General features: G+C 41.7%; 1 protein-coding gene across 1 annotated transcript in view; it reads right to left on the bottom strand.

Annotated features, from left to right (window-relative positions):
• The window catches only part of LOC308295398 (uncharacterized protein), a gene marked incomplete at its 3' end in the record, with an annotated part of 218,864 nt that continues 192,158 nt past the window's right edge, over positions 1-26,706 (bottom strand). Inside the window, exons 2-6 of the mRNA XM_080738453.1 lie at positions 17,276-17,298; positions 7,635-7,814; positions 7,331-7,542; positions 812-886; positions 1-15 (exon numbers count right to left, since the gene is read on the bottom strand). Of these exons, the coding sequence (XP_080594579.1) occupies positions 1-15; positions 812-886; positions 7,331-7,542; positions 7,635-7,814; positions 17,276-17,298 (505 nt within the window). The remainder of the gene's footprint in view (positions 16-811; positions 887-7,330; positions 7,543-7,634; positions 7,815-17,275; positions 17,299-26,706) is intronic.

The raw sequence follows: 26,706 nt of genomic DNA, 5'->3' as shown, positions 1-26,706 counted from the left end.
CTACTTACCTGTCACCTGTAGAGAGAAATACTCACCTATTACCTGTGGGAAAGAGATACTTTACCTGTCACCTATGGAGAAGAATACTCACCTATTACCTGTGGGAAAGAGATACTTTACCTGTCACCTGTAGAGAGGAATACTCACCTATCACCTGTGGGAAAGAAAGACTATGCTAGAGCCATACTCACCTATTACCTGTGGGAAAGAAAGACTTTGCTAGAACCATACTCACCTATTACCTGTGGAAAGAAGCCCCCCTAATTGACTCTTACCTACCCCTGGCCCCCGAAGAGGAGAGACGGCAGCCTCCGTCCGGGGAAGAACCTATGTTGACCTATTAATGATTATTTGAGTTATTCACATTTCTGTTGCACATTCATGCTACGTTGCATCATACTGCTGTTGTAAATTAAGAACTGTTCAATAAATGCCCGAGTTGGCAACACTGTTTACGCTCTCTTGTGTCTGGTTTGGGTTCAGTCACCACAATATATATATATATATGTGTGTGTGTGTGTGTGTGTGTGTGTGTGTGTGTGTGTGTGTGTGTGTGTGTGTGTGTGTGTGTGTGTGTGTGTGTGTGTGTGTGTGTGTGTGTGTGTGTGTGTGTGTGTGTGCTACTAGTGCTAACCCTGCACACTAATAATTTCTCCTTATGTCAATTGTTTGCATGGGACAAGACTGGATGAGACTAGCAATGATCCAACATAAACATTTTTATAGTGGTTAAATTGCCTTAAGTTCTCTGTTAATCGGACACCAGTGTGTCCTTGAATAAATTGTGCTCAACATGTGTTTGACATCTGACATTAGAACATGATTTATCTTTGTGTTTGTAATGCAACTTACAAGCTGCTCTTGTGAAGGCCTTCCTTGTTGTGGGCTGGAAAGTTCAAATAAAAAGCATGTTATCAGACAGACAGCTGGTGTTCCCAGCGTGACATCATAACTATATTCATTCAAAGTATTATGTAGTTATTTAACTAATATCCTTATCCAGTTTAACAATGGATGAATTTAAGATCTTTCTGTCTTGCCAACGTGTCCTTAACCTTTACGCATTGGTAGGGTAATTTCTAATTTGACAACTTTAGTTTTTTTTTACAAGGGTTCATATTTAGTGGCCAAGGCACGAAGTGCCCGAAGGCCACTCATTGATATTGGACTTCAGCACTATTATTCCGCCACTTTTTCTCTAGCGGCTAGACCGTGCAGTCGCTTTTTACGAAACTCGGCAGTATGGCAGAGGACTATAGTGGAGCAGATTAATGGGTCATTTCATCAGAATCGTTCACTTTGTGATACAAGCGTGAAACTTGGTACATATACTCTTCAAATCCTGCTCTCTTCAAAAATAGCGCGGGCCACTAAAAATTCCAAGATGGCGGCCCCCAAAATCCAAGATGTCTGCCCAAAAATTATGTTATTCCTTCATAACTCGAATTGCATTCATTTTAAGACCCATAAATGTATTGAAGTTGAATATAAAGATAGGCATTGCGGATGTTTTGGTACCAAGTACATGTCTGTATCTATTACGGTTATCGAGATACAGCATATAGTCGGAGCAGATTATTGGCTAATTTCATACGAATCGTTCATTTGTAATGCAAGCATGAAATTTGGTACAAATACTCTCTAAGGGCCACTCTTATAGAAAAAGGCGCTGGCCACTCAAAATTCCAAGATGGTGACCTTTTTTTTCAAAATGGAAGCCACCTTCTCAGAGAAGATCTTGATATAATAAGAATAAGAATCGTTCACTTTGTGATACAAGGATGACATTTGGTACATTTACTCTGTAAGGGCCACTCTTATGAAAAAAGGCACTGGCCACTGAATCATTTGTTCCTTTTTAAAAATTTGCCTTTAATCTGCTCCGACTATATGCTGTATCTCAAGAACCGTAATAGATACAGACATGTACTTGGTACCAAAACATCCACAATACCCATCTTTATATTCAACCTCAATACATATATGTGTCTTAAAATCAATGCAACTCGAGTTATAAAGGAAAAACAATATTTTTGGAAAGACATCTTGGATTTCGAGGGCTGCCATATTGGAATTTTGCGTGGCCAGCACCTTTTTCCATAAGAGTGGCCCTTACAGAGTAAATGTGCCAAATGTCATCCTTGTATCACAAAGTGAACGATTCTTATTCTTATTATATCAAGATATCCTCTGAAAAGGTGGCTTCCATTTTGAAAAAAAAGGTCACCATCTTGGAATTTTGAGTGGCCAGCGCCTTTTTCCATAAGAGTGGCCCTTAGAGAGTAATTGTACCAAATTTCATGCTTGCATTACAAATGAACGATTCGTATGAAATTAGCCATTAATCTGCTCTGAGTATATGCTGTATCTCAAGAACCATAATAGATACAGACATGTACTTGGTACCAAAACATCCGCAATGCCCATGTTTATATTCAACTTCAATACATTTATGGGTCTTAAAATGAATGCAATTCCAGTTATGAAGGAAAAACATCATTTTTGGGCGGACATCTTGGATTTTGGGGGCCGCCATCTTGGAATTTTGAGTGGCCCGCGCTATTTTTGAAGAGAGCAGGATTTGAAGAGTATATGTACCAAGTTTCACGCTTGTATCACAAAGTGAACGATTAAACCATTAATCTGCTTAGCTACTATGCCAAACGGCTAAAACGCGAAGCTCGCAACAATCGGCCAAAGGGTGGCGCTGTAGGAAGCCTTTGAAAAATGCCAACTTTGAACTGGTGTAGCTCATGCCCTGTTTCAGGTACAGCAATGAAACCTGTATACACTTATGCGTCTCCTCTTGCCGAACAACTTTTACACTCTGACTTTTGACCTCTGACCTTTACCTCTCCCACAATTTTGAATTATATGAAAAACAGTCAAAATCTATCTCCTCCTGGGATTTTCGCGTAACGTGCGCAAAACCTTTTTTACATGAACTTTGGACCAATACGGTCAGATCTGTCTCGGCGGATTTCTTTTAAAGCGAAACATTTTTTTTAAATAATTCACTCAATGTTGCAGTTTTATGCAAATTATTCTTCTGCCTCTAAATCATACATGCAAAGTCACACGTTCATGGCATTTGGCAAATATGTAGAGGGATAGTCCAAATATCACTGAAAGCAATCTTACTCCAATTGGCCAAAGGGGGGCGCTATACGAAGCGTTTGAAAACTCAAACTTTAAAGGGGCATAAGTCATGCCTCGTTTCGTTTGAAGACATGCAACTTGCTTACACGCGTGCCTTGACTAAAGCGGAAGACATCTGTGTCTTTGTTAAGTAAGCTCCGCCCTTAGATTTTCCGCCAATTTGAGCAGTTTGTAAAACACTTAAACCCGCTTTTATTCCAGAACTTTTGCGTCACATGCACAGAACTTTTTTTACATGAACTTTGGACCAATATCTAAAGATCTGTCAGATCGGATTTCTTAAACATTGAAACATGCTTTTTTAATAATTCAATAAACATTGCAAGTTTTATGCAAATTATTCTTCTGCCTCTAAAACATACATGTAAAGTAACATTTTCATGATGAACTACTGTAGAGGGTAAGTCCAAATATCACTGAAACCAAAAAGAATCATATTTGAACTGGGGACCCCCCACCCTGACGTGAGTAGGGTTTTCCCATGATCTGGGCCTTAGGCTAGATGCAGAATAGAGCTGGGACGTTCGCGAACGAATCAAATCTTTTGAACGGCTCTTTGAAGTGAACGTTGGGATCCGGTTCGCGCAGTAGAGAGCCGTTCATTTGGGGGGGAGACCCCCTCCCCCCAATTCAACATCTCCTTGCTACTCCACTGAGTACTGACTGAGTACAGTGAGTGAGTGAGAGAGAGAGAACAAGTGGAGGAGCGAGTTCATTGTTGCCTGCTTGTTTTTTTTAGGTGTTTTATGAATAACAAAAGTCAAGGTAGCTTAATTTACACACACATTTTATGAAAAGGGTAAATACTAAATTGTGATCTCAACTGTCAGCAGAGGAATGTGGTGCCACCTTGTGGATTCATGTTTAAACAAATTCTTCTTAAAAATATATAAATATACAAGGAGACAAATGAGCCAGTCTTTTGAACGGCTCTTTTTAGTGAGCCAGATCGATGGTACTGTCTCACTTCAAATAGCCATAAATCCCACCTCTAATGCAGAATGGTTAGGCACAGGTGTGTGTGTGTGTGTGTGTGTGTGTGTGTGTGTGTGTGTGTGTGTGTGTGTGTGTGTGTGTGTGTGTGTGTGTGTGTGTGTGCGTGCGCGTGCGTGCGTTATTCTTCTGCCTCTAAAACATACATTCAAAGTCACATTTAAATCACACTTTGCAATAATGTAGGTTAGTGCACTGTGCACTTGTGCACTTGTAACCCACGGTTCAGCGGGAATTACAGTCATTTTATTTTATTTTTCAAATGGAATATATTCTTATTTTTCACAAGCAATGTTTTGACCACGGTCCCTGAGTCACAGCTGCCGAGCATTCGTAATCACCACACCCTGTATAAAGCCAGTCTTTTTTCAGTTTGTTCAGTAACCTCATTGGAGCTGCTGCAGGTTTGTACACATTTTATTTCAAGACTATTCCAATTTCTAACAGCATTACTCCATTTATATTTAACCCACACTATATTGCTTTTAGATCCACCTGACCAACTCTGATATTGACACTGAGGCTGTGTGACTAAGATAATTGGTAAGTGAACATGTGGCTCGGAAATGTTTGTTTCTGGTTTTGGGATTGGAATGTAAAAAGATTAATTTCGGGAATGTAATTATTGCTTGTAGATAAGCAGATTTGTCGACTTTATTTTTTTTTAAGCTGATTAGTTGATTTTTTTAGTTTTTTTGCCTGTGAACTGAATCTTAATTGTTTGGTTTTCAGAAAAACTACATTTCCCAGAATGCAGCAGCTAAGATGGTTGCTTGTTGGGCGTCGGCCGATTGAATCCATCTGAACAGTTTGAACAAAACACTGCTGAGTTGAGGAGTGTGTGCTGCTCTGTTAACCGGTAAGACTGTTTGCTTGTATTTTGTATGGTCTCTTTTACCGTTTTACTGTGTTATTTTGGTTCTATCGTTTACAGTGAGAATGTGTTTTATATTGTCAGGAGTGTGCAGTTGTGGATTATTGCCTGTGTCCACTATTGTTTGGGGTGTGGCCTCATCTCTTTCTTCAATGTAAGCATTTAACTAAAGAGATGTGAGTATTATTGCGACTGTTAGGTCGCAGTTACTATCGAAACCTCCACCGGCTGTCACTCTGTCCGTGTGACATCATACTTTTGCCCTATTCATATCTCCGTTACCATTGCCCCTATCCTTGCCAAACTTTGCACACACTCCTTGGCTGCCTGATTTCTCACAATGCCCTCCAGCGCCACCATGAGGCCGATTCTTGCAAAACATTTGTGAACACTGCTCCTACAGATTTTGGCCTAAAATCACGCAAATTGGATGGCAAATCACAACCTCCAAATCAGCAGATCTGTTGACTTTATTTTGTTTTAACCTTGTAGATCGGCTGATTAGTTGATTTTTCTTATTTTTATTATCCAGGCCCTGTTTTTTGCATGTGAACTGAATCTAACTGATGGCTTTGTTTGGTTTTCAGAAAAACTACATTTCCCAGAATGCAGCAGCTAAGATGGCTGCTTGTTGCAATCAGTTTGATTTGTCAGCACCTGGCCGCAACACAGCTTCTCCGAGTCAGGCAATCCAAATGTTTTTGCTCTTAACCACCGAGCTCTGCTTCACTGTGTAGCTGGCTCTCGAAGGGACTCTTCCATCGAGCAGTAAGCAAAACTCCACTATGTTCTCCTCTGTCGCACATTTGCTCTGTATTTTGCCACATTGCTAATGGTGGTTCTATCTGTTCCCATTGTAGGCAAATTAGGAGCTGCATCTGAGTCTTGGAAGAGAAATGGCATGTGTTAATGGAAGCAACGGCATACTGTGAAACATATGTTTCGAATGTAACCCCTGTTTGTTAAGTTCAGGAAAGAAGCATATTTTGAGTTAAAAGCCCCGGTTTTGGGAAGAACTTTATTTCATGTTTTAGGGGAACGCCCCATTGAATAAAACAACGCTTATTGCGTTTTCACCTTGAGAACTGTTTCCGTGTGCTGGTTTGGGTTCGGACTTCACAATACTTATGTTTAAAACTTTATTTGAAGACGTGTTAAAAGCCCCGGTTTTGGGAAGAACTTTATTTCATGTTTTAGGGGAACGCCCCATTGAATAAAACAACGCTTATTGCGTTTTCACCTTGAGAACTGTTTCCGTGTGCTGGTTTGGGTTCAGACTTCACAATACTTAATGTTTAAAAACTTTATTTGAAGACGTTTACTACTTGAATTATTTGAAAACATTGTGATTTAAAAGACATGCCTGAAAATGGCTAGGTTGTTAACCCTCTGTTTTGAAGGTTTACAACCTGATGACCAACTCTTCAACAAAGACAACTAATGAAAAAGTTGGAAAATAAAGATATTGAGTTAAAACCTTGAGGAGTTCTTTGGAACTATTTTATGTCTGTTGCATATAGTCTTTTGCATACATGTTGTGTAGAGGTCAATTTGTGCTTTCACCAATAACTATGCCGATTAGTGTAAAATCGGCAGAGTCTCTGTCATTTATAGCGCCACCAGAAGGCCGAAAACGCATTCTTCGATATTACTCATTCAGATTTTATCCGATAATCACACAAATGGGCACACAGTATCTCTACAGTGATGTAATCATGACGGATTTGTCCAATATCATATTCTATCTAATTGGCTAACATTGAATTCCAAGGTTTGCAGGATTGCTCCTTTTTGAACAAAATGTCTCAAACGCAGCCTGCTATTTGTGTGAGATTTTGTACACACATTCCCACTAGGCCAAGGAACAGATGCCACCCTTCTCACATTGGCCTGTTATAGAGTCACCAGTAGGCCAAAAAAAAACACCTGACCTGTTCGGAAGAACACTGCTTCTAGTTTCTCTTTGATGTCTTCTTTGCTTTCCCTTGATGCTTTTGCCTTGGCCACTTTATCGCTGCTTGCAGCTATATTTCAGATTGTAATTGGAGAAAATAAAAGATGAGTGTTAAAATGTTTTCATTTACTGCTTTCTATCGTTTTAGCGATTTCAGTATTTTGATTTCAGTGGGTGGGGGCATGCGTACAAGTGGCTAAATATGTATTTTTAGACACAATAAGCCATCGATATCTTTGTTACTATTTACACCAGCTCCCATAAGTCACATCTGCCCATGAAAGATTGCGGTGCATCTTGGGAATGGGCTTATTGTGTCTAAAAAGACAATTTCTTTTTTTTTTTTTTACCTTACGTTCTAATACCCTAGAACGAGTAGGATCATCCAGGACTTTACTGAAGGCTTTCTCATTGTGTCTGCACTTCAGGAATGCACCTTCCCAGAACAGAGTGTCGACAGTGAGGATGACATCATCTCTGGTCACATGTCTACTGATGTCATCTAGACGAGCTGCAACATCATGTCTGTGATGCATCACCACCAGAATCACTGGTTTACCTCCTTTTAAGAGAGAGAAAATGAATTAATAAATTAATCTGGATGATGATTTCTACATCAATGAATCCATCAGCTTGTGCAAGAGAATGTCTCACTTGGAATCTTTCCCACATCAGTTTTAATGTGTGAGGGGGTGGGACAGAAAGCCAGGATGTAGTCACTTTGGTCCAGAGAATCCTTCTTAATCTGTCCTATTTGTTCAAGTTGTCTAATGAATTCTTCATGGGCACCACGGGTCTCTCCAGTCACAGCAACAAAGAAATTGAAGAGTCGTCCTATCAAGATAGAGATAACTCTAAGGGTGGGGAAACAGTCAAGCTGAATTCATGTATTTATTAAAGTGATCCCTGACTAGTAAGCTATGTAGGCCTTAATATGTTATAATAACCCTCTTTAACCAAAATATACCATTTAAAACACTTACAATGTCTTCCTTTGAGAGAAATAAGCTCATATTTTCAACCCATGGGGGGCGCCATTGTCTGCCGCAAGGAGTGATGACGTAGTAAATCTATTTTGGGTGGACGGGCCCATTTAAAATGGCGGTGTAAACACTTTTAGATGTTGAATTAAGCACAGTTAATCTGAACTTCAAGACAATGTTTTAAATATTGTAAAGAGAACGCTGTTTTGACGTTCCATATTAACCCTATATGGGCCGGCCAGCCAAACTGCATTTACTATGTCATCACTCCTTGCGGCAAACATGGGTTGAAAATATGAGCTTATTTCTCTCAAAGGAAGACATTGTAAGTGTTTTAAATGGTATATTTTGGTTAAAGGGGGTTATTATAACATATTAAGGCCTACATAGCTTACTAGTCAGGGATCACTTTAACAGAATTGACCGTTCATTACAGTCTATCACGTGCCTATCACAAACAAAATAAATCCTTATTTAATCTTTGATATTTGTTTTTGGCAATATTAGTCAAGAAAACATGTTATTGCATTTTAATATCAAATATTGGTGTACAAAATACCCATAGCCTTAATTAATTTAGAGCAGGCATGCTTTAGGCACCCTCTTGTTAGGACCCAGTTCATGTTTTAGTTAGGCTCCTGTGAGGGCACCTCCTGTGAGGGCACCTATAGAGCTACTAGGACCCAATCCTATGACCTACAGAAAGCAGCTACACACAGACATCACCATATAAGAATGTGTTCTTGAGGAAGTGAGTTGTTTTGGCTATTCACCGCAGCAACAGGGGCCCACCTCACTGCAGCACCAGGGGCCCACTTCAACGCAGCACCAGGGGCCCACTTCACTGCAGCACCAGGGGCCCACTTCAACGCAATACCAGGGGCCCACCTCACTGCAGCACCAGGGGCCCACTTCAACGCAATACCAGGGGCCCACCTCACTGCAGCACCAGGGGCCCACTTCAACGCAATACCAGGGGCCCACCTCACTGCAGCACCAGGGGCCCACTTCACCGCAATACCAGGGGCCCACTTCACCGCAGCACCCGGGGCCGTCTACACTGCAGCACCAACACCAGGTGCCCTCTCCACTACAGCATCAGATGTCTGCTTCACTGCAGCACCAGACACCTGCCCTCAAGCCAGTGTACCAGCCGCATCCAACACCAGCCTCTCAGCCAGTGTACCAGCCGCACCCCATGCCAGCCTCTCAGCCAGCGTACCAGCCGCATCCCACGCCAGCCTTTCAGCCAGCGTACCAGCCGCATCCAACGCCAGCCTCGCAGCCAGCGTACCAGACACCAGTCACTCATCCAGCTTACCAGACATCAGTCACTCATCCAGCGTACCAGACACCAGTCACTCATCCAGCTTACCAGACACCAGTCACTCATCCAGCGTACCAGACACCAGTCACTCATCCAGCGTACCAGACACCAGTCACTCATCCAGCGTACCAGACACCAGTCACTCATCCAGCGTACCAGACACCAGTCACTCATCCAGCGTACCAGACACCAGTCACTCATCCAGCGTACCAGACACCAGTCACTCATCCAGCGTACCAGACACCAGTCACTCATCCAGCGTACCAGACACCAGTCACTCATCCAGCGTACCAGACACCAGTCACTCATCCAGCGTACCAGACACCAGTCACTCAGCTAGCGTACCAGACACCAGTCACTCATCCAGCGTACCAGACACCAGTCACTCAGCTAGCGTACCAGCCGCATCCAACGCCAGCCTCGCAGCCAGCGTACCAGCCACCAGTCACTCAGCCAGCGTACCAGCCACCAGTCACTCAGCCAGCGTACCAGCCACCAGTCACTCAGCCAGCGTACCAGTCGCAGCCGATGCCAGCCTCCCTGCCAGCGTACCAGCCGCACCTGGCGCCAGCCTTCCTGCCAGCGTACCAGACGCCAGCCTCCCTGTCAGTGTACCAGCCACACCAGACGCCAGCCTTCCTGCCAGCATTCCAGACGCCAGCCTCTCAGCGAGCGTACCAGCACCACCAGCCGACACCCTCTGCGCAGCCAGACTACCAATACCACCAGCTACCAGCCTCTGCAAAACTGTCCCACCAACACCAGCAGCTGGCAACCTCCACGCGTCCTGCTCTCCAGCAGCACCAGATCTCAGCTGCAGCACCACCAGTTTACCAGCCACTATGGCCCATGGCATCCCCTTCACAATACCTTCCTGATCCAATGTTCAGTCAACTTCCACCAACTGCACATGTCATCCAGGCGTACCAGCCAGGCGGTGTACCACCAGTTCAGCCAGTTCCTGTCCCAGCACTTCCAAACTTGTCAACCGACAGTGAAAGAGAGTTTGCAGACCTCAAGATGGCATTAGATCACCTTCTGAACAATCGCACCGAGCTATCAGAACACTACAAGTACAGAGTACTGATGGAACACTTGTTGTTGGACGAAGCCCGGCTGATAGCACAGGCCTGTCGCCACCATTCCCACCATACACTGAAGCCATGAAAGCCTTGCAGTGTCAATACGGCCAACCGCATCAACTGGCCCAGAGTGAAATAGCCACAATCCTGAACCTGCCCGATGTTAAAGATGGCGACTCAAAGGCATTTCAGAGTTTTGCCCTCAGCATCAATCTGCTAGTTGGTATGCTGACATCACTTGAGGGCCCTCGGGGCACTGAACTGACTTGTACGGGCCACGTAGATCGGCTGCTTAGTAAACTCCCCAAACACTCCAGGGACAGCTTCATTGAGCATCTCCAGGTTAGAGGGAGACTGCAGACCAACCGTCTGAACCCCTACAATCTAAATGACTTGTCAGAGTGGCTAAGCGTAAAGGCCGCAGCACAGCGCCTGTCCGCCAAGATGGTGCAGCGTTACCATACAGCAAGGCAACAAGGCCTACAAAGGGAACAGCAGCCTATTAACAGGCCGAGGGTTCAGTCTACAATAGTCTACCATGGTGGTGAGCAGATAGACGTCCAGGAGGACCAGCCTAGTTTGACCACTCACGCACCAAAACACAATGGGAAGTTCAAACCCCTTTGCATCTACTGCCGCAGTGAAGAACACTACTTGTCTCAGTGCCCTGAGATACGAGAGTGTCCACCAGAGGAGATTATTCAATGGATAAAAAAGGGTAAGAGATGCTGGAAATGTGGACGCACCAATCATAGGTACCACGAATGCACACTTAAGAAGCCCTGCGGAGAATGCGATGAAGTGCATCTCAGGGTTCTTCACAGCATCTCCACACAAGGCCCCTCTATCTTACATGCCACAAACTCCAATCCAACAGGAAGAGTATACCTGAAGATTGTGCCTGTACTGCTGCGGAACGGTGAAAGATCACTTGAGACGTACGGCATCCTTGATGATGGTGCGGAGCCGACTATCCTCCTTTCGGCTGCAGCGAAGCACCTTAATCTCCAGGGGAAAAGGGAGTCATTGGCCCTGAGGACGATCCGGCCTGATGTCGCTCACATAACTGGCTCATCCGTTGACTTCCAGCTGTCTCCTATAGCCAGACCAGAAGAATGCTACAACATCACAGGGGCATTCACTGCCAACCGTTTAGCCCTGGCTAAGCAGTCGTACCCCGTAGAGGAACTACGGAAACGCTATCAACACTTGGAAGGGATTCCCCTACAGCCCTTTGAACAAGTTCAGCCACTCATCTTGATTGGCGCAGATTACACCAGTCTAATCACAGCCAAAGAGCCAATCAGACTCGGCCCTAATGGGGGTCCGGCCGCTGTGCATACTCGGCTCGGGTGGGCCTTACAGGGACCAGACAGCTTGTTGCAGTGCCAAGTGCCGACTCAACAAGGTTTCCAGACAACCCTTAGCTCACCACCGGAGGACATCAACCAGTCCCCCTCACGGAAGGCTTTGGTGAAGACAACTCATCAGTCCCTTCACAGGGCGGCAGCTCCAGATGGAAAACTGCCTGAGACAGATTACGAGTCACCAGATGTCGCCAACCCAGACCCGGTGACACCCACTATGCTCATGGGGCGGCGAGCGGCTTCCTTTACTCAGGCTGTCGATGCTCCAAACCCACTGTTGAAACGACATCGGCACTACAGCCCAGTGTCCTACCGCTTAAAGCGGCCAGCGAAGACGGCTAAAAGACTGAAACAGCTAGGGACATTTTGTTCTTTTCATATTAGTCCTACTAATCTGGGGGCGGCTGTACAAAATACCCATAGCCTTAATTAATTTAGAGCAGGCATGCTTTAGGCACCCTCTTGTTAGGACCCAGTTCATGTTTTAGTTAGGCTCCTGTGAGGGCACCTCCTGTGAGGGCACCTATAGAGCTACTAGGACCCAATCCTATGACCTACAGAAAGCAGCTACACACAGACATCACCATATAAGAATGTGTTCTTGAGGAAGTGAGTTGTTTTGGCTATACAGTGCAATAATGTTTCATGGGGTACCAGTTCACTGTGTCTGAATGCATCTGTGTGTGGTGTAAATAGTTCGTTTTTTGTAACTATCTGCTAGCTAAACTTTAGTGCCTGGGATAACAGGACTTAGCCTAGCCTGGGTGTGGGTGCATGCTACTGTAGGTCTATGCTCATGGCTCATCTCTGTTATATTATTAAGTGATAGGCCTACTATTGTTTATTGTTCTATCTCCATATCCTTATGTTATTGTTCTGTATTTTCAGATACCATTCATTCTGTGATTGTTTGTGCCTACTAAAAGTCTACATAAAGAAATATAAACTGCCACCAAGTGTCATCATTAAACTCTCTGACCGGAGCCCTGTGGTGGGCATTACCTCAAACCCTTCAGATATACAGTCCAACTCCTTTTAAAGTATAATTTTCACAATTGGTGTTAAATAGAATGACAATAGTTTGTTACCCCGAATGACTACATTCAGTGTGTGTGTGTGTGTGTGTGTGTGTGTGTGTGTGTGTGTGTGTGTGTGTGTGTTACATCCCTATGTAATTTACTATTTTTCTATATTACTATTTTCTAGTTATCCTTAGTATTACGTTACTATTGTTCCCAATATTGGTTGGAGTCCACATATACTCATACTAGTGTCAGTTTAGGTCTTGGCCTTGTGTTGGAGTGGGAGGAGACGAGACCTGAACTTGGAGGAGGCCGAGGCCGCTCCAAGGTGAGTCTGGTCCGGGGGGTGATGAGGTGGCAGGTGTTGAGGGGTCCGAAAAAGGAGCAGTGGCTGAGCCAGAGGCAAAGCCCAAAAAGACACCATTGAAATTGGCTCCCGACCCCAACGCACTGGGCCTAGAATCGGACTCCGCGGATTCAGACGGATCCAAGGTCTCAGTTAAAACCAGGGTGAAAGTGCGTATAGCACGGCTAGAGAGAGATGAGCGGGAGCGAGTTCGAGACAGAGAGGAGAGAGAACGGGACAGGGCAAACGACCGAGCTTTTCAGTTGGATATGCGAAAAATTGAGCTAGAGGAAAAGCTCAGACTTCGCCAGCTCGAGTTGGAAATGGCACAGACACAGAATGGTTCTGTTCCCGTCTCTCCCTCCCCCGCTCCGGTGCCAACCACTCCCCCAACCAACCCCACTCCCAGCTCAAATCAAGGTACGTTACCATTTGACATTTCCAAGTTTATTGGTTTAGTGCCACAGTTTCGCGAGTCTGAAGTGGATGCATATTTTGGGGCATTTGAAAGAGTGGCTACAGCCTTACGCTGGCCCAAGGACGTATGGTCCATACTACTTCAATGTAAACTACACGGCAAAGCGCAAGAGGTTATTGCGTCTCTCTCTGTACAAGACAGTATGAGCTACGATTTGGTCAAAACTACGATATTGAGAGCTTATGAGCTAGTGCCTGAGGCATACAGACAAAAGTTCCGACAACACTCAAAGGGCTCAAACCAAACTTTTGTTGAGTTCTCCAGGGAGAAAGAGGCTCTTTTTGATAGATGGTGCGCTGCCAGCAAAGCCACTGACTTTAAAACTTTACGTGAGCTTATGCTGGTGGAGGAATTTAAAAGGTGTCTCCCAGACCGAATCGCAGTTCATCTGAATGAGCAGAGAGTCAACTCTGTGTCTGAAGCTTCGATTTTTGCCGATGAATTTGTTCTAACCCACAAGAGCGTGTTTAATACAGCTCCAGTCAGCCCCAGCGCGCAACGCAGAGTTGGGTACGTGCGTAATTACGCACCACAGTCAGGCCAGAGACAGTCTGAGCAGGCTGTTACGAAACAAAAAGAAGAGCGTGTCTGTCATTACTGCAAAAAAGTCGGGCATTTGATTGCTGAGTGTCGTAAGCGGCAGTCGTAAGTGACAGTTTCGCGAGTCTGAAGTGGTTTCTTATTCTGGTTAAAAGTAATTAATTGGCCCATCAGTGGGTGGATCAGTCACAAAATGGCGATGCAGGTTTTTGTGGTAGATATCACTACTTGTGAATTTGTTAATGAAGTGATATCTACTTGGTTTTGTACATGGTGATAGTGCTATTCAGTTTAGTAATTTCAGTATTCTGGTTAACGATCTATGGGTTAGGTATCACGTACTAGCACTATCACTACTTGGTATGTGGTGTTATCATTACTTGGGTGCTACAGTATATGTAGTGGTAACATTACTCTGTATGTGGTGATTTCTTCACTACTCGATTATGTTGGACTTTGGTGCTCTTAGTATGTCCAACCCGGTGTTAGGTGGTTGCTACTTGGGGTTATGTAGTAATATGCATTACTCAGGGGTCTTGTGTTTTGTAATGATATTGACTACTGTTATGTAGAACTACCGTATCACTACTAGGTGCAGGGGCATCTCAATAAGGTGTTCCCTCACTAGAGAGTAGTCGAGGCTACTTCTCTTAGGTTATAGAGATTAGGTTCTGTCCATGGACAAAGTTCTTGAATATATACCGGCCTTGAATTCTTGAACCCGCAAATGTTCCGTTTTGACCCAACTAACGGTGGGTGCTAAATGTTAGTAACTCTCCGGTTGTGAAATGTTGAATCTGCTAAGGTGACAAGTTAAGATGAAGATTTTCGGGGCAGCCTTTGGTTGACGGTTAGTTGGATTAGCTTCTGTCAAGCGATTTAACTCAGATTTTGGATTTTGGTAACACAAATCAGTGCAGGGGGAGTCTTAAACCCTAGCCCTAACCCCTCACTAGAGTGTAGTCGAGGCTCACTCTTTCGAATTTTGTGAACAGGTGGTTACTTAAAAAGGTCTGAAAGAAGCTTTTATAAATTCATACATCAATGTAAATCCTCTTAAACTCAGTACATTTAAAATCCTTTAAATTATACAAACATCAGGGGAGATGTTTGATTTTGAGGGTGGGGGTGTTACATCCCTATGTAATTTACTATTTTTCTATATTACTATTTTCTAGTTATCCTTAGTATTACGTTACTATTGTTCCCAATATTGGTTGGAGTCCACATATACTCATACTAGTGTCAGTTTAGGTCTTGGCCTTGTGTTGGAGTGGGAGGAGACGAGACCTGAACTTGGAGGAGACCTGAGTGAGCTGAGCTTGATGGAGAGCTACGCCCTCCTCCAGCCTGAACCAATCGAAAGACAGCCTCCCATATAAAACAGCTGCCACACCTGAGCTCCTTGTCAGTCTGTTTCTCCCTGCCCATGGGGAAACATGCTGTCCACCTGCATAATGTCACTCACATGCTGCTGCAGCTTTGGGAGCTACTCTCTGTAGTAGTTTCCCTCTGCCATGTTAGCGTTGTAGAACCTGCTTACTGCTTAGCTTATAGCATTCTTACCTTTGTGAGTCTTGAGAACATTGGGAACTTGAACTTGACTTTGTTTAAACCCACAACTAGATTGTGGCCTTCAGTTAACACTTGACTACCACTGCCAGCTTTTTGTAACCGCTCATGTTTTGATAGTTTAGAATAGTGTAGTTATGTTAGTTTAGTAATCTCCTGTAATTTTGATTTGGTCTAGTTTAGTTATTTAGTGGTTAATATACAAGAATAGGTTAGTTATTTCTGATTGGTTCTTTTCTTTGCATGGTAGTTATATTTTGAGTTATTGTTAATTGTTTTTCCTTTGTTCCTTATTCATTATTTGTAAACTGTTCCTTGAATGCTCACCAAAAGGAAGTTATAAATAAAAATACTTCTTACACCTACCCTTTGTCTTACTAATGTTGCATATCCTTATACCCCTAGACTGGGGCATGTAACAGTGTGTGTGTGTGTGTGTGTGTGGTGTCACTTCCATGCGAGAGATAAAACAAATCATCAATTACATAAATCCAAGATCATTTGTGCAGAAAACTGTAATTCCTAATTAAGCTAATCATGCATTTTGAACACTTTGGTAAATCAGTGCAGGTGCACTAATGTGTTCTTCATTATTAGACGGAAGAAGTAGATCTTTACTTAATGGAAGTCATCTAAGTTCAGCTCATCATGCACATTAAAAGATTTTGTGGGCCTACTTTTATTTTATCAATACTTGTTTATTTTTATCAATAAATGAAAACACTATTGGTGACATTGTTGGTGCTATTAATAGTACTTTATGGAGTCATTATTGTTATTGCTGAAATAATAACACTTAATTAATAGTGGGCTGCACTAATATGTGTTATTCAAGTTAGCAAGATGTTGTTTACTCAGAGAGACAAACGCATCTCAAAAGATGAAAAGATGTTTTCATAGATTTCTGCATGTGTTTCAGTGTAAGACATCTACAGTATAAAGATCATGCACCTTAAAAAAACTTAAAATGTCAAATTTAAAATGATAATGATGTTAATACAACAATCCAATATATATTGGATAGTAATAATATTATATTATATTATCTTAATACATATTTGTTATTCTGTTTTTTGATGGCCTCTGTTCAACACATGCACACACGCGCGCGCACACACACACACACACACACACACACACACACACACACACACACACACACACACACACACACACACACACACACACACACACACACACACACACACACACACACACACACACACACACACACACCTACCGGAGACTCTGCCAGATCGGTTTAGGAATGCCATTAATTCAAGGCTTCATGTTGCGTGTAATTGATAGAAAATAAGTAATGTTTTGGGTGAAATACTCATTTAAGAACAAAACATTCTGAATTTAATGACAGCTGAATGAACAGCTCTGCCTGGCTGAGATAAAATATTGACTCCATGTACATTGTAGGCACCCACATTAATATACAACCAACAACAAGTATTGTATTAAATAAATAAATAAACATATAGCTGCATATTCATTGATCAGAATATTGGTTTCTAAATGTATTGTAACTTTATAAAATTAGTAAAAGTGTAGCATATATTATGTTCTCACCATCATCCTGTGATGTGTCTGGTCTGAGGAACAGAAAATAAACAGAAAATAACATGAGATGAAATTACTTCCATCAAGCAGGTCACACAAAATAAGACTGAAAAGCAGAAATCCAGCAACACTGAATTATACAAATATCTCAAAGTGTTCGGCCCGACATGAGAACAGTCAGAACTCAATGAATGTCCTTTTCCATCCGTTGCTCTGTCTGGGACCCACAAGTCCAAAAGGGATATTTCACTTTCAAAAAAACTTTTTGTCATTTTATCTCTTATGCTCTTGGGAACACCCTGGACAGTTTTTTGAATTTCTTCATTCGGTATTTAGATATGTGATAATTCATTTCCCACCTTCCAGGACCTTCCTATACAAACCCATTATAACTTCAAACTAAATTTTAACCATGATAGATTCAATGAAAACAACTGTCCTTTATTCTGGTGACTCCTGGCACCCTCTGAATATGTGAGCAGGCAGTGTTTCTTCGATAACGTTTTTCATTTATTTTTTATAATCTTTTATTGTATTAAACAATTTTCATTTCACCAAAAGATTAATAGAAATCAATGAAAAAATGTATTAAAAAAAACACGGCCTGCTCACGTATTGGAGGGTGTTAGGAGTCACCAGAAAAAAGGACGGTTGTTTTCATTGAATCTATCATGGTTAATGAAGTTTGAAGTTACAATGGGTTTGTATAGGAAGGTCCAGGAAGGGGGAAAATGGGGGGAAACGAATATCAAATATCTAAATACCAAATGAAGAAATTCACAAACTGTCCTGCGTGTTCCCAAGATGATAAAATGACGTTTTTTTGAAAGTGAAATATCCCTTTAAGGATTAGAGTTGAACCTGTGATGTCATGCCATACTTTTTATTTCTGTTTTATCTATTAGTTTGGTCATTAAGGTCCACAGAATGAGAGGCCTGCTCTGCCGGAAACATCGCAAAAAAAAGTTATTGACATTTTTATATCCACTGTCCCATTGACTCCACTATACAGGAAAAAAATAAAAAATAAAATCTTCTTTAAGTAGCATGTGAGGGGTCAAACTAGGGGTTCTTCATGATTCTGAATCCATTGCAAGCATTTGTTTTCCGTGAAAAACATTCCTTGGGCAAAATCACTTTATAGTGGAGTCAATGAGACAGTGAATATACAAATGTCCATAACTTTTTTTCCCGATGTTTCCGGCAGAGCAGTCCTCTCATTCTGTGGACCTTAATGACTAAACTAATAGATAAAACAGAAATAAAAAGTGTCATCTCCCATTCTGGGCTTGTGGGTCCCTGGCTAGTGAGACACATGTGAAATGGACCTCAATTGAGTGCAGGCTGTTTTCTTGTTTTCACTAAATACGCAATAGGACAGCCATGAGCCATCGACATCAAAGTAAAACCTTTATTAATCATTACCAAGTGACACAGGCCTAAAATAATGAGTATCAACATATGGTTGAATAGTTTTTTTCTAATAGTCATCTACCCTAGCAGTGTCTTAACATATCATTACAGATGTCAGCTCAATGAGTTCATGCATGTTCGTCTAAAAAGATATCCATTGACAGTCAGCCTTGGGGACGACTGGACGAGCTGAGTGGTAAAAAGGCTGCTTGGTAAACAAATATTAAGTCACTGGTTCATGTCCCGATCCCACGGTCGAAGTGTCCATGAGCAAAAAACTTAAACCCTACCTGCTACAGAATGCTCTACTGATAGCATTTACTGTTTCACATAGCCTATGCACAAATATGTGACAGAATTATTACAGTAAATTATTATGTTGATAACTGTAATTTAGCAGCATTTCAAAGGCAAGTGATTCTTCATGACCACAATGGAAACAAGCACACAGGGCTTTTTGTGTTATCCTTTTTGCATAATTGCACCACTGTTGTTTTTTTTTTTTTCAAACTGTTTTCAAAGTATTAAATCAATCAATCAATCAAAACTGATGCAGTTTCCTAGAAGAACAAAAAGTCTACTTGCAAAGAATGATTTCCACTCACCCCATTTCTTCCCATTCGCTTCCCATTATCGTCTGACAAAGGTTTGGGCAACAACTTGTTTTTGTCCGATAGACCTTTGTAGTTCAGCCTGTCGAGTGTAAATGATTCTTTCACATGCTTCTTAGTCCTTTCTGCTAGGCTCCTCCCTGTTACTGCTCTGACTCACTCTGTCACTGCCTTCTGGGAGAGGTCTTTCAGTCTGAGTGTATCAAAAAAGCAACAGGGTTAAGGCAGCGGAGGCTTGTGATTGGCTGCGCGGAGGTGACGAAAGTCTGGGGGACAGAGATACACCTAAACCTAAACTTAACCCTAACCTCAGTTGGTGAAATGCTAACCTGGTGAAATGCTAACCTGCCGACGCTGGTGTAGCCTATGTTAACCTGGTGAATGTTAAACTGGTCGGACCAACAGTGCTTAAGCCAGTTGCTGAAACTCGGACTGAAAGAACTACAAAAAACACTCTCCCACTGCCTTCTACCATACTGTAGATGGAAGTCTGTGTGGAATTTGAACAAGAAATAATGTGTTACCAACAAAACCAGAGAACCTTGGTTTTAAAATGATACTTTGGATTTATCCTGTAAAGCAGGTTCTTTCCAGATTTAAAAACCATGCTGATATTTTAAATTTGACTTTTTTTTAGAAATGTATTTTTGGTTTGACAGAATGTTTATTTTAAGCATAAACTATGTGTTTATTTTTTAAATGAACTGAATGTATATTTACATTTAGCTTGGACCATTCTATTCACAATCAGGCCTAAGGCCGGACTCACACATGTGCGTCACGTATCGAATCTTATCGTCTGAGAATGGCCACTGGGGGCGCCGTACTAATGCATTGTCAATGCAAGGTTGTTTGGTTTTTTGTCTCAAGCTCAACCGCAGCCTGTCTTTTGGCCAAGAGACACGGCAACGACAAAACACCAAACAACCTTCCATTGACAGTGGCCATTCTCAGACGATAAGATGAAGATGCGTGACGCAGATCCCAGCAAACATTTTGAGGTATATTAGACGTCTAATATATGTATAAACTTATACTAGACGTCTAGGTCTATACGTATAAAAAATAGTCTACCAGAGGTATAGATATGCAAGTATTTTATACGTCTAAACTTATACTAGACGTATAATATACGTATATTATACGTCTAAGTTTATACCCGAGTATACAATTAGACGTCTAATAGACGTTCATGCTTATACCAAATTTAAACCCAGGTATAGACATATACGTATATTATATGTCTATTAGACGTCTAGTCTAAGTTTATACATCTAAAAAACTTGCAAATCTATACCTCTGGTAGACCATTTTTTATACTAGATATCTATTTACGTCTATTATACGTCTAAACGACATCCGAGTCTATACATGGGATTTAAATAACATGTCTATTAAGATATTCACAACCATTAATTTAAAAGCTTCCCAATGTACTGTTGACCCAGGTTTTCTATTAAGAGCACATCATTTACCGGTCGCGAGTTTCTAAATTCTAGGAGAGCTAAGGCAAGGAGCGCTCGTTTTCCCAAGCGTCGGCAGGTTAGCTACTCAGCGTCTGTTTTACTGAGGTTAAGGTTAGGGTTAGAGTTGGGGTTAGGGTTAGGAATGGTTAAGGATAGGTTCAGGTTTTGGTGCACCTCCGCGGTCCAAGTGACTACAATGTAGCGCTCCCTATCTCCGGTTCAGCCAATCACAAGCTTCAAAAATGAGTCCGGGGCGTGGTTTTGCCTTAGCTCTCCTAGAATTTAGAAACTCGCTTACCGGTCATCTAATGCTACCTTGATACAAAGAGCCCAACATATCCCTGTAATGCTTACCTTGATACATGTACTCCCTGAATGTTCACACAATTTATTTGCAATGTTGTTTCTCTTTCTGGACCTTTTACCGTTTAGCATTTAGGTCTATATTTTAACACTGGATATCAATACATTTAATAACAACATCTATTTTTAGCAAAATAGAGGAATACAAGGTCTTGAGAATCCTAATAAACAATGCATAATTAGGTAAATAAAATGCAGTATGTTGTCTAAATACCACTGGTGGAAAAGTACCCATGTTTTTACACAAAATAAAAAAGACAAAACTTGTTTCAAGTTGTCTTGAACTTTTACTTTTTTCAAACATAGATATAGCACAGAACAAACAAACATTAGAAACCAATAGGTCTCCAATAGGGGTTCTGGGACCCCCAGGGGGTCCTCAGAGTTACTACAGGGGGCCCTCCAAATCTTTGAGTGATAGACATTTTAGTGTCAATTGGAACTTTAGCCAAAAATAGCAGATCTACATCACAACGCCTCGTGCTGCGAGGCGTTGTGAGCTTGTAGATCACCTATTTTCGGCAAAGAGCTTTGGTGTGGAGGGGAAAAAGAGCAGACTAAGTAGTGAAAAGTAAAGTTTACTAAAACTGACGTTCAAGTGGTTAAATATCTGAAAACACAAATTTACATGAATCCAAAATAGACTGACGATGTCAAACAATGAAACCATATGGAATCTATGACAAGGTAGGTGTCCCTGCTTCATCCAACTCTCAACTTAAGTGTCCTTGGCCTGAAAACATTGAACAGCCATGTTATAGGGCAATGTTGGGCACTCAGGAGGCAATAAGGGAAGTATTAACGTTCAAGTGTTTAAATATCTGAAGATTTTTTTTTACATGAAAATATCTGAAAAAACAAATTTACATGAATCCAAAATACACTGACGATTGTGCTGTCAAACAATGAAACCATATGGAATCTATGACAAGGTGTTGGGGGTCCCTGCTTCATCCAACTCTCAACTAAAAGGGTCCTGGGCCTGAAAACGTTGACGACCCCTGTTATAAGGCGTGGTGGGCACTTGAGAGGGAATATGGGAAACGGGACAGATCAGTTGGGTGCTGTCCTCTTGAAGCGCGCCCCACCACTTCGAGCTGGCGCCTGTTTGAGGTGATCGGCGATCGCTGTGCTGACCTCCGGCTCTGTCGCATCTCTACTCGTCTTCTTCACAGCTTCTGCAATCAAAATAAAAAAGAAAGACATTTCAGGACATAAGTCTTTATTGAACCCATTTAGGCCTTAGTCCAATTTAAAAAATGCCTCAAAAAGCTTTTTTCTTGCTTCAGAAGCAACTAGAAACAAAATTCCATAAATATTCGATACCTTACACCTGTGGCTTTCGTAGAAAATGTTAAGAAAAACAGTACTGTACTACATAACGTAGATGTACTGTAATACTCAAAAATGTGTTCCTAGAAGGGGAGGGAATTATTCTGCTTACGTTCAAAAATGTGTTCCTAGAAGGGGAGGGAATTATTCTGCTTACGTTAATAAATGTGTCAGTGATAGGAAGTAGTATTAAAAAAAAAGAGAAAAACAAATAGCAGATATATATTTTTTTACCATAAACAATGGAGAACAAGGCTGTTTTTTTAAACGCCTTCTTCTGCTGTTGCCCACCACCCAGCAGGTTGAAGCTTTGCATTACTGCATTGCTTAAAAGTCTGAAATGGATAGAACACAAATATACATGCTCTAATGATTACTGTAGCAACTTACAATGAAGACAATTTCTATGAAACAATAATAATACACTACCACATTCACAACCAACTTTATTGTCTATTCAAAGGTTTCATGCAAGCTTGAAATTTAATCATTTTAGGGGCAAGGACACTTGCCCTTTGGTGTTGTCCATTTTATTAGGGCACAAAGGGGAAAATGCCAGGGCAAGAAGGATAGCAAATAAGAAATGTTTATAGTCGTTTGAAATACTTTGTTGAATTAATGGGTTAATTTACAATATGATATTTGTGTTAAGATTTCATAATCTCAACAACAAGACAGTGGCGTCCACGTGACAAGAGACACTGGTGTCTACCGTCTACATATTGACCATAAGTGCTAGTCAGCCTGGGCATTAGGGCCACTGTGGCCTCAGTTAACATTGTTTTGAGAACATAAGGCCAAAGTGAGGGGCAACGACGGCCATAATCTTTATGGCCTCCATGAAATTCCTGCCCTGGTTTCATGTTCGTGATCAATTTATATTCATACCTGTCCATGATTTTTCGGGTGCAGGTCTTCGGATCCTTGCCGCCCAGACCAGAGAGCCGTTTGATCTGTATGATATAGCACGTTTTAAACGTTGTGCTAACAATGTATGATAATAATAATATTTACAGCATCTTTATTCGATTTACCAGTGAACGTTTGAGGTTGCTTCCCTTCTGCAGTTCACTGCAAAGCCTCTCCACCTCCTTCATGCTGGATAAAGGGAGTTCAAAGTCCTCATCTTCCGTGTCGTCCCCCCGGTTTGAGGCCTTTAACTCGTCCAGAATTTGCAACAAGGTCTCCACCACGACCTTCTGGAACACTGAGTAAAAACAAATAATTCATATCTTTAAAGACCAATGAACATTCAAAATTGTGTTAGTTTATTAGCTTAAAAATATTTATTTTCTTACTTTTTTCCGACATTGGAAATGTATATTCCTTCTTCTTAGCTGTTGAATTAGAGAATGAAACAATAAATGGCTGAATGTGATGATTCACTCTGGCCGATGTACACAATAAATATCACTGCTTGCTTTACAAGATTAGAGCTGTAGTTACCCTGCCCGTCATTAAAACCTAATAAATGTACCTTTGTTACTTTCTCGTCGGGCCCGCTGACTACCAGAAGTATTAGCTGAGGGTGAAAGAAAATGAAATTACAGGTCATACTAGAACCATCACCATTGAAGATAAATGCTGTATGTAGTCAATTAGTACCTTCTGGAGTAGCAGAGCGCCTTTGAGAAGTGGAGGGCCTTATTTGAGAAGTAGAGGGAGTCTCTGTTGGCATAGGGATTAAAAGAACATACTCATCTTAAATACAAACTCAACATTTAGATCCCTTTCATACTAAATGATTGAATGCGCGTCTTAATTACTCCATCATCAATGTCATCATCATTAGATAAAACAGAAATTCACCCTTGCTTGTCTGGCTCATCCCACGGTTCACTGTTTGGGGTGGAAAAACATTAAAATGAATGCACTTTTATCTTTGCAAAGACATCTAACAATCTCTCAACCATGTCCTATAAACTTGCCTTTTGAACTTAGAAGTATTTGGCGAGCCACATTTGACAGTCGATTTGCGAGAGCTGCAATAAATGGAGGGAATTGAATTTCTCAGCTATAAACTCTGTGTGATCATTGCCAATATCAATCACTGCTATAATCAACAAATTGTTACCCGGTGGCGTCCGTGATTTCAATCTTCCTCCATCAGATGCTGAGAGAGAAGACACAAAACGTTTCACTCGGTATTTGTGGTATTTGCTCTGCAGGCTTAAAAACAATGTCAATCTGAAAACATCTTTCACCCTAAAATGTCTAATCTCAGCATATGCAATTAAATGTCTCATTAACAGTCACCATTGTGATCAATGCTTTAATCAATAATGTTTACCCTGTGGGGACAGGGGCTTGCCCCTCCCAGGCACTTTTGGGGTGGTCTGCCTTTGATTATCTGCTGGGAGATAAGACATAATATAATGACGTAATTGCTGGCTCTAAGCGTGGACTGGTTTCTTCTTGACACTACTATTTGCTACTTGGGAGCAGGGAATACATTTTTTTTTTCACTAACTCAGACCTTCACCATTTCGAACAGTGCTGTAGGCTACTCAAAACATACCTTGTGTCCTGCGGACAATGGGTACCGGCGGAGTGCCCTTGCGTTTATCTACTGGGAGAGAAAGGGCATTGAAATCAAACTTTTCCAATTACACCATTTATGGTATATGCTCTACAGGCTTAAAACTAATGTCATTAATCTGACATCTTTCACCTTCCAATGTCTAATCTAATCTATTAAAATTTACACAGAGGCAGGGTCAGCAAGGGCAATTAAAGGTCTCATTTACAGTCACCATTGTGATCAACACTATAAATCAATAAAGTTTTACCCTGTGGTGTTCTGACCCGGGTCTTTCCCCTACCAGGGTCATTGGGGGTGGTCTGCCGTCGCTTAACTGCTGAGAGAGAGCGGATTGAAATGAAATCTTTTCACTTTCAGCATATACCACACAATGGTATACAGGCTTAAAAACATGGTCATTATTAACCATACATCTTTCTCATTCCGATGTCAAATCTATAACAATGAACGCAGGGGCGGGAGCAACAGAGATAATTATAGTTTCATTTACGGTCACCATTGTGATCAATGCATTAATGAATAAAATGTTACCCTGTGGACTGCGGGTCCGGTGTGGCCACCATTATCTGCTGAGAGATAGCACATACAAAAATAACTTAATTCCTGTCTGTAGGAGTGGACTGGAGTCTTTTTGACACTATTTGCTATTTAGGAACGGAGAATAAAGACATTTGTATTTTCACTAACACAGTCACCATTGAGAACGTTGCTGTACTTTTCAAAACATACCTTGTGTCCCCACTTTCCTTTGCGCTGGCAGAGTGCGCTTGCGATTAACATCTGGGAGAGAAAGCACATTGGAATTAAACCTTTAAACTTAATATTTGTGGTATATTCAGTACAGTCTTAGAAACATTGATAATCTTACATCTTTGACATTCTGATGTCTAATCTATAACAATGTACACAGCAGCGGTGGCAGCTATGGTAAGTAAATGTCTCATTTACAGTCACCATTGTGATAAATGCTATAATCGATAATATCTTACCCTGTGGGGTCCTAGCCCGGGTCAGCATTGGGTGCTCAGTGGGTGCTGGGGTGGTCTGCCCTCGAATATCTGCAGGAAGAGAAAGAACATAAAATTTAAGACATTCCAGGCTTTAGGCGTGGACAAGTCTTCTTGCCACCAGTATTTCTCCCATTTGGGAGAAGAGGATAAAGACTTATATTTTCAATAACTCACACAGTCACCCTTGTGAACAATGCTGTACTTATCAAAACATACCTTGTTTTGGGAGCTTCGGAGTGTGCCATCTGTTATCTGCTGAGAGAAAATAGCACTTTGAAATCAAACCTTTTCACTTACACCATTTACGGTATATGCTGTACAAGGTTAAAAACAATGTAATCATTCTGACCCTGTGGTGTAGGACTGCGTTGTGCACAGTCCTTCCCTCGGGCCACCGGGGTGGACTGTCCATCATGTCCTGGGTGATAAAACATACAAAAATTACTATATTCAACATTATATTTAGGTAGAAGTCCTCTTGTACCTAAACATAGTGGAGAACAATTACCCAAGCTTATTTTTCAACATTACAGGCATTAATTGCCAATAATGAAATTATTCACCGTCGGTAGAGTTTGAAATTACTTAACATTGCAATGATACCTGGTGTAGATGTTAGAAGAGGTCGCTGGGTCAAGACCATTTTTGGAGTGGCCAAGGATTCACCTAGGGAGGTTAACAGTGACGGTAATGGGTGCATTTA

This window comes from Nannobrachium achirus (genome assembly GCF_963921795.1).
Source record: "Nannobrachium achirus genome assembly, chromosome: 12".
Classification (NCBI taxonomy): domain Eukaryota; kingdom Metazoa; phylum Chordata; class Actinopteri; order Myctophiformes; family Myctophidae; genus Nannobrachium; species Nannobrachium achirus.
Note: the sequence above shows the minus strand (reverse complement) of the source record. Positions and strands in the feature narration are given on the sequence as shown.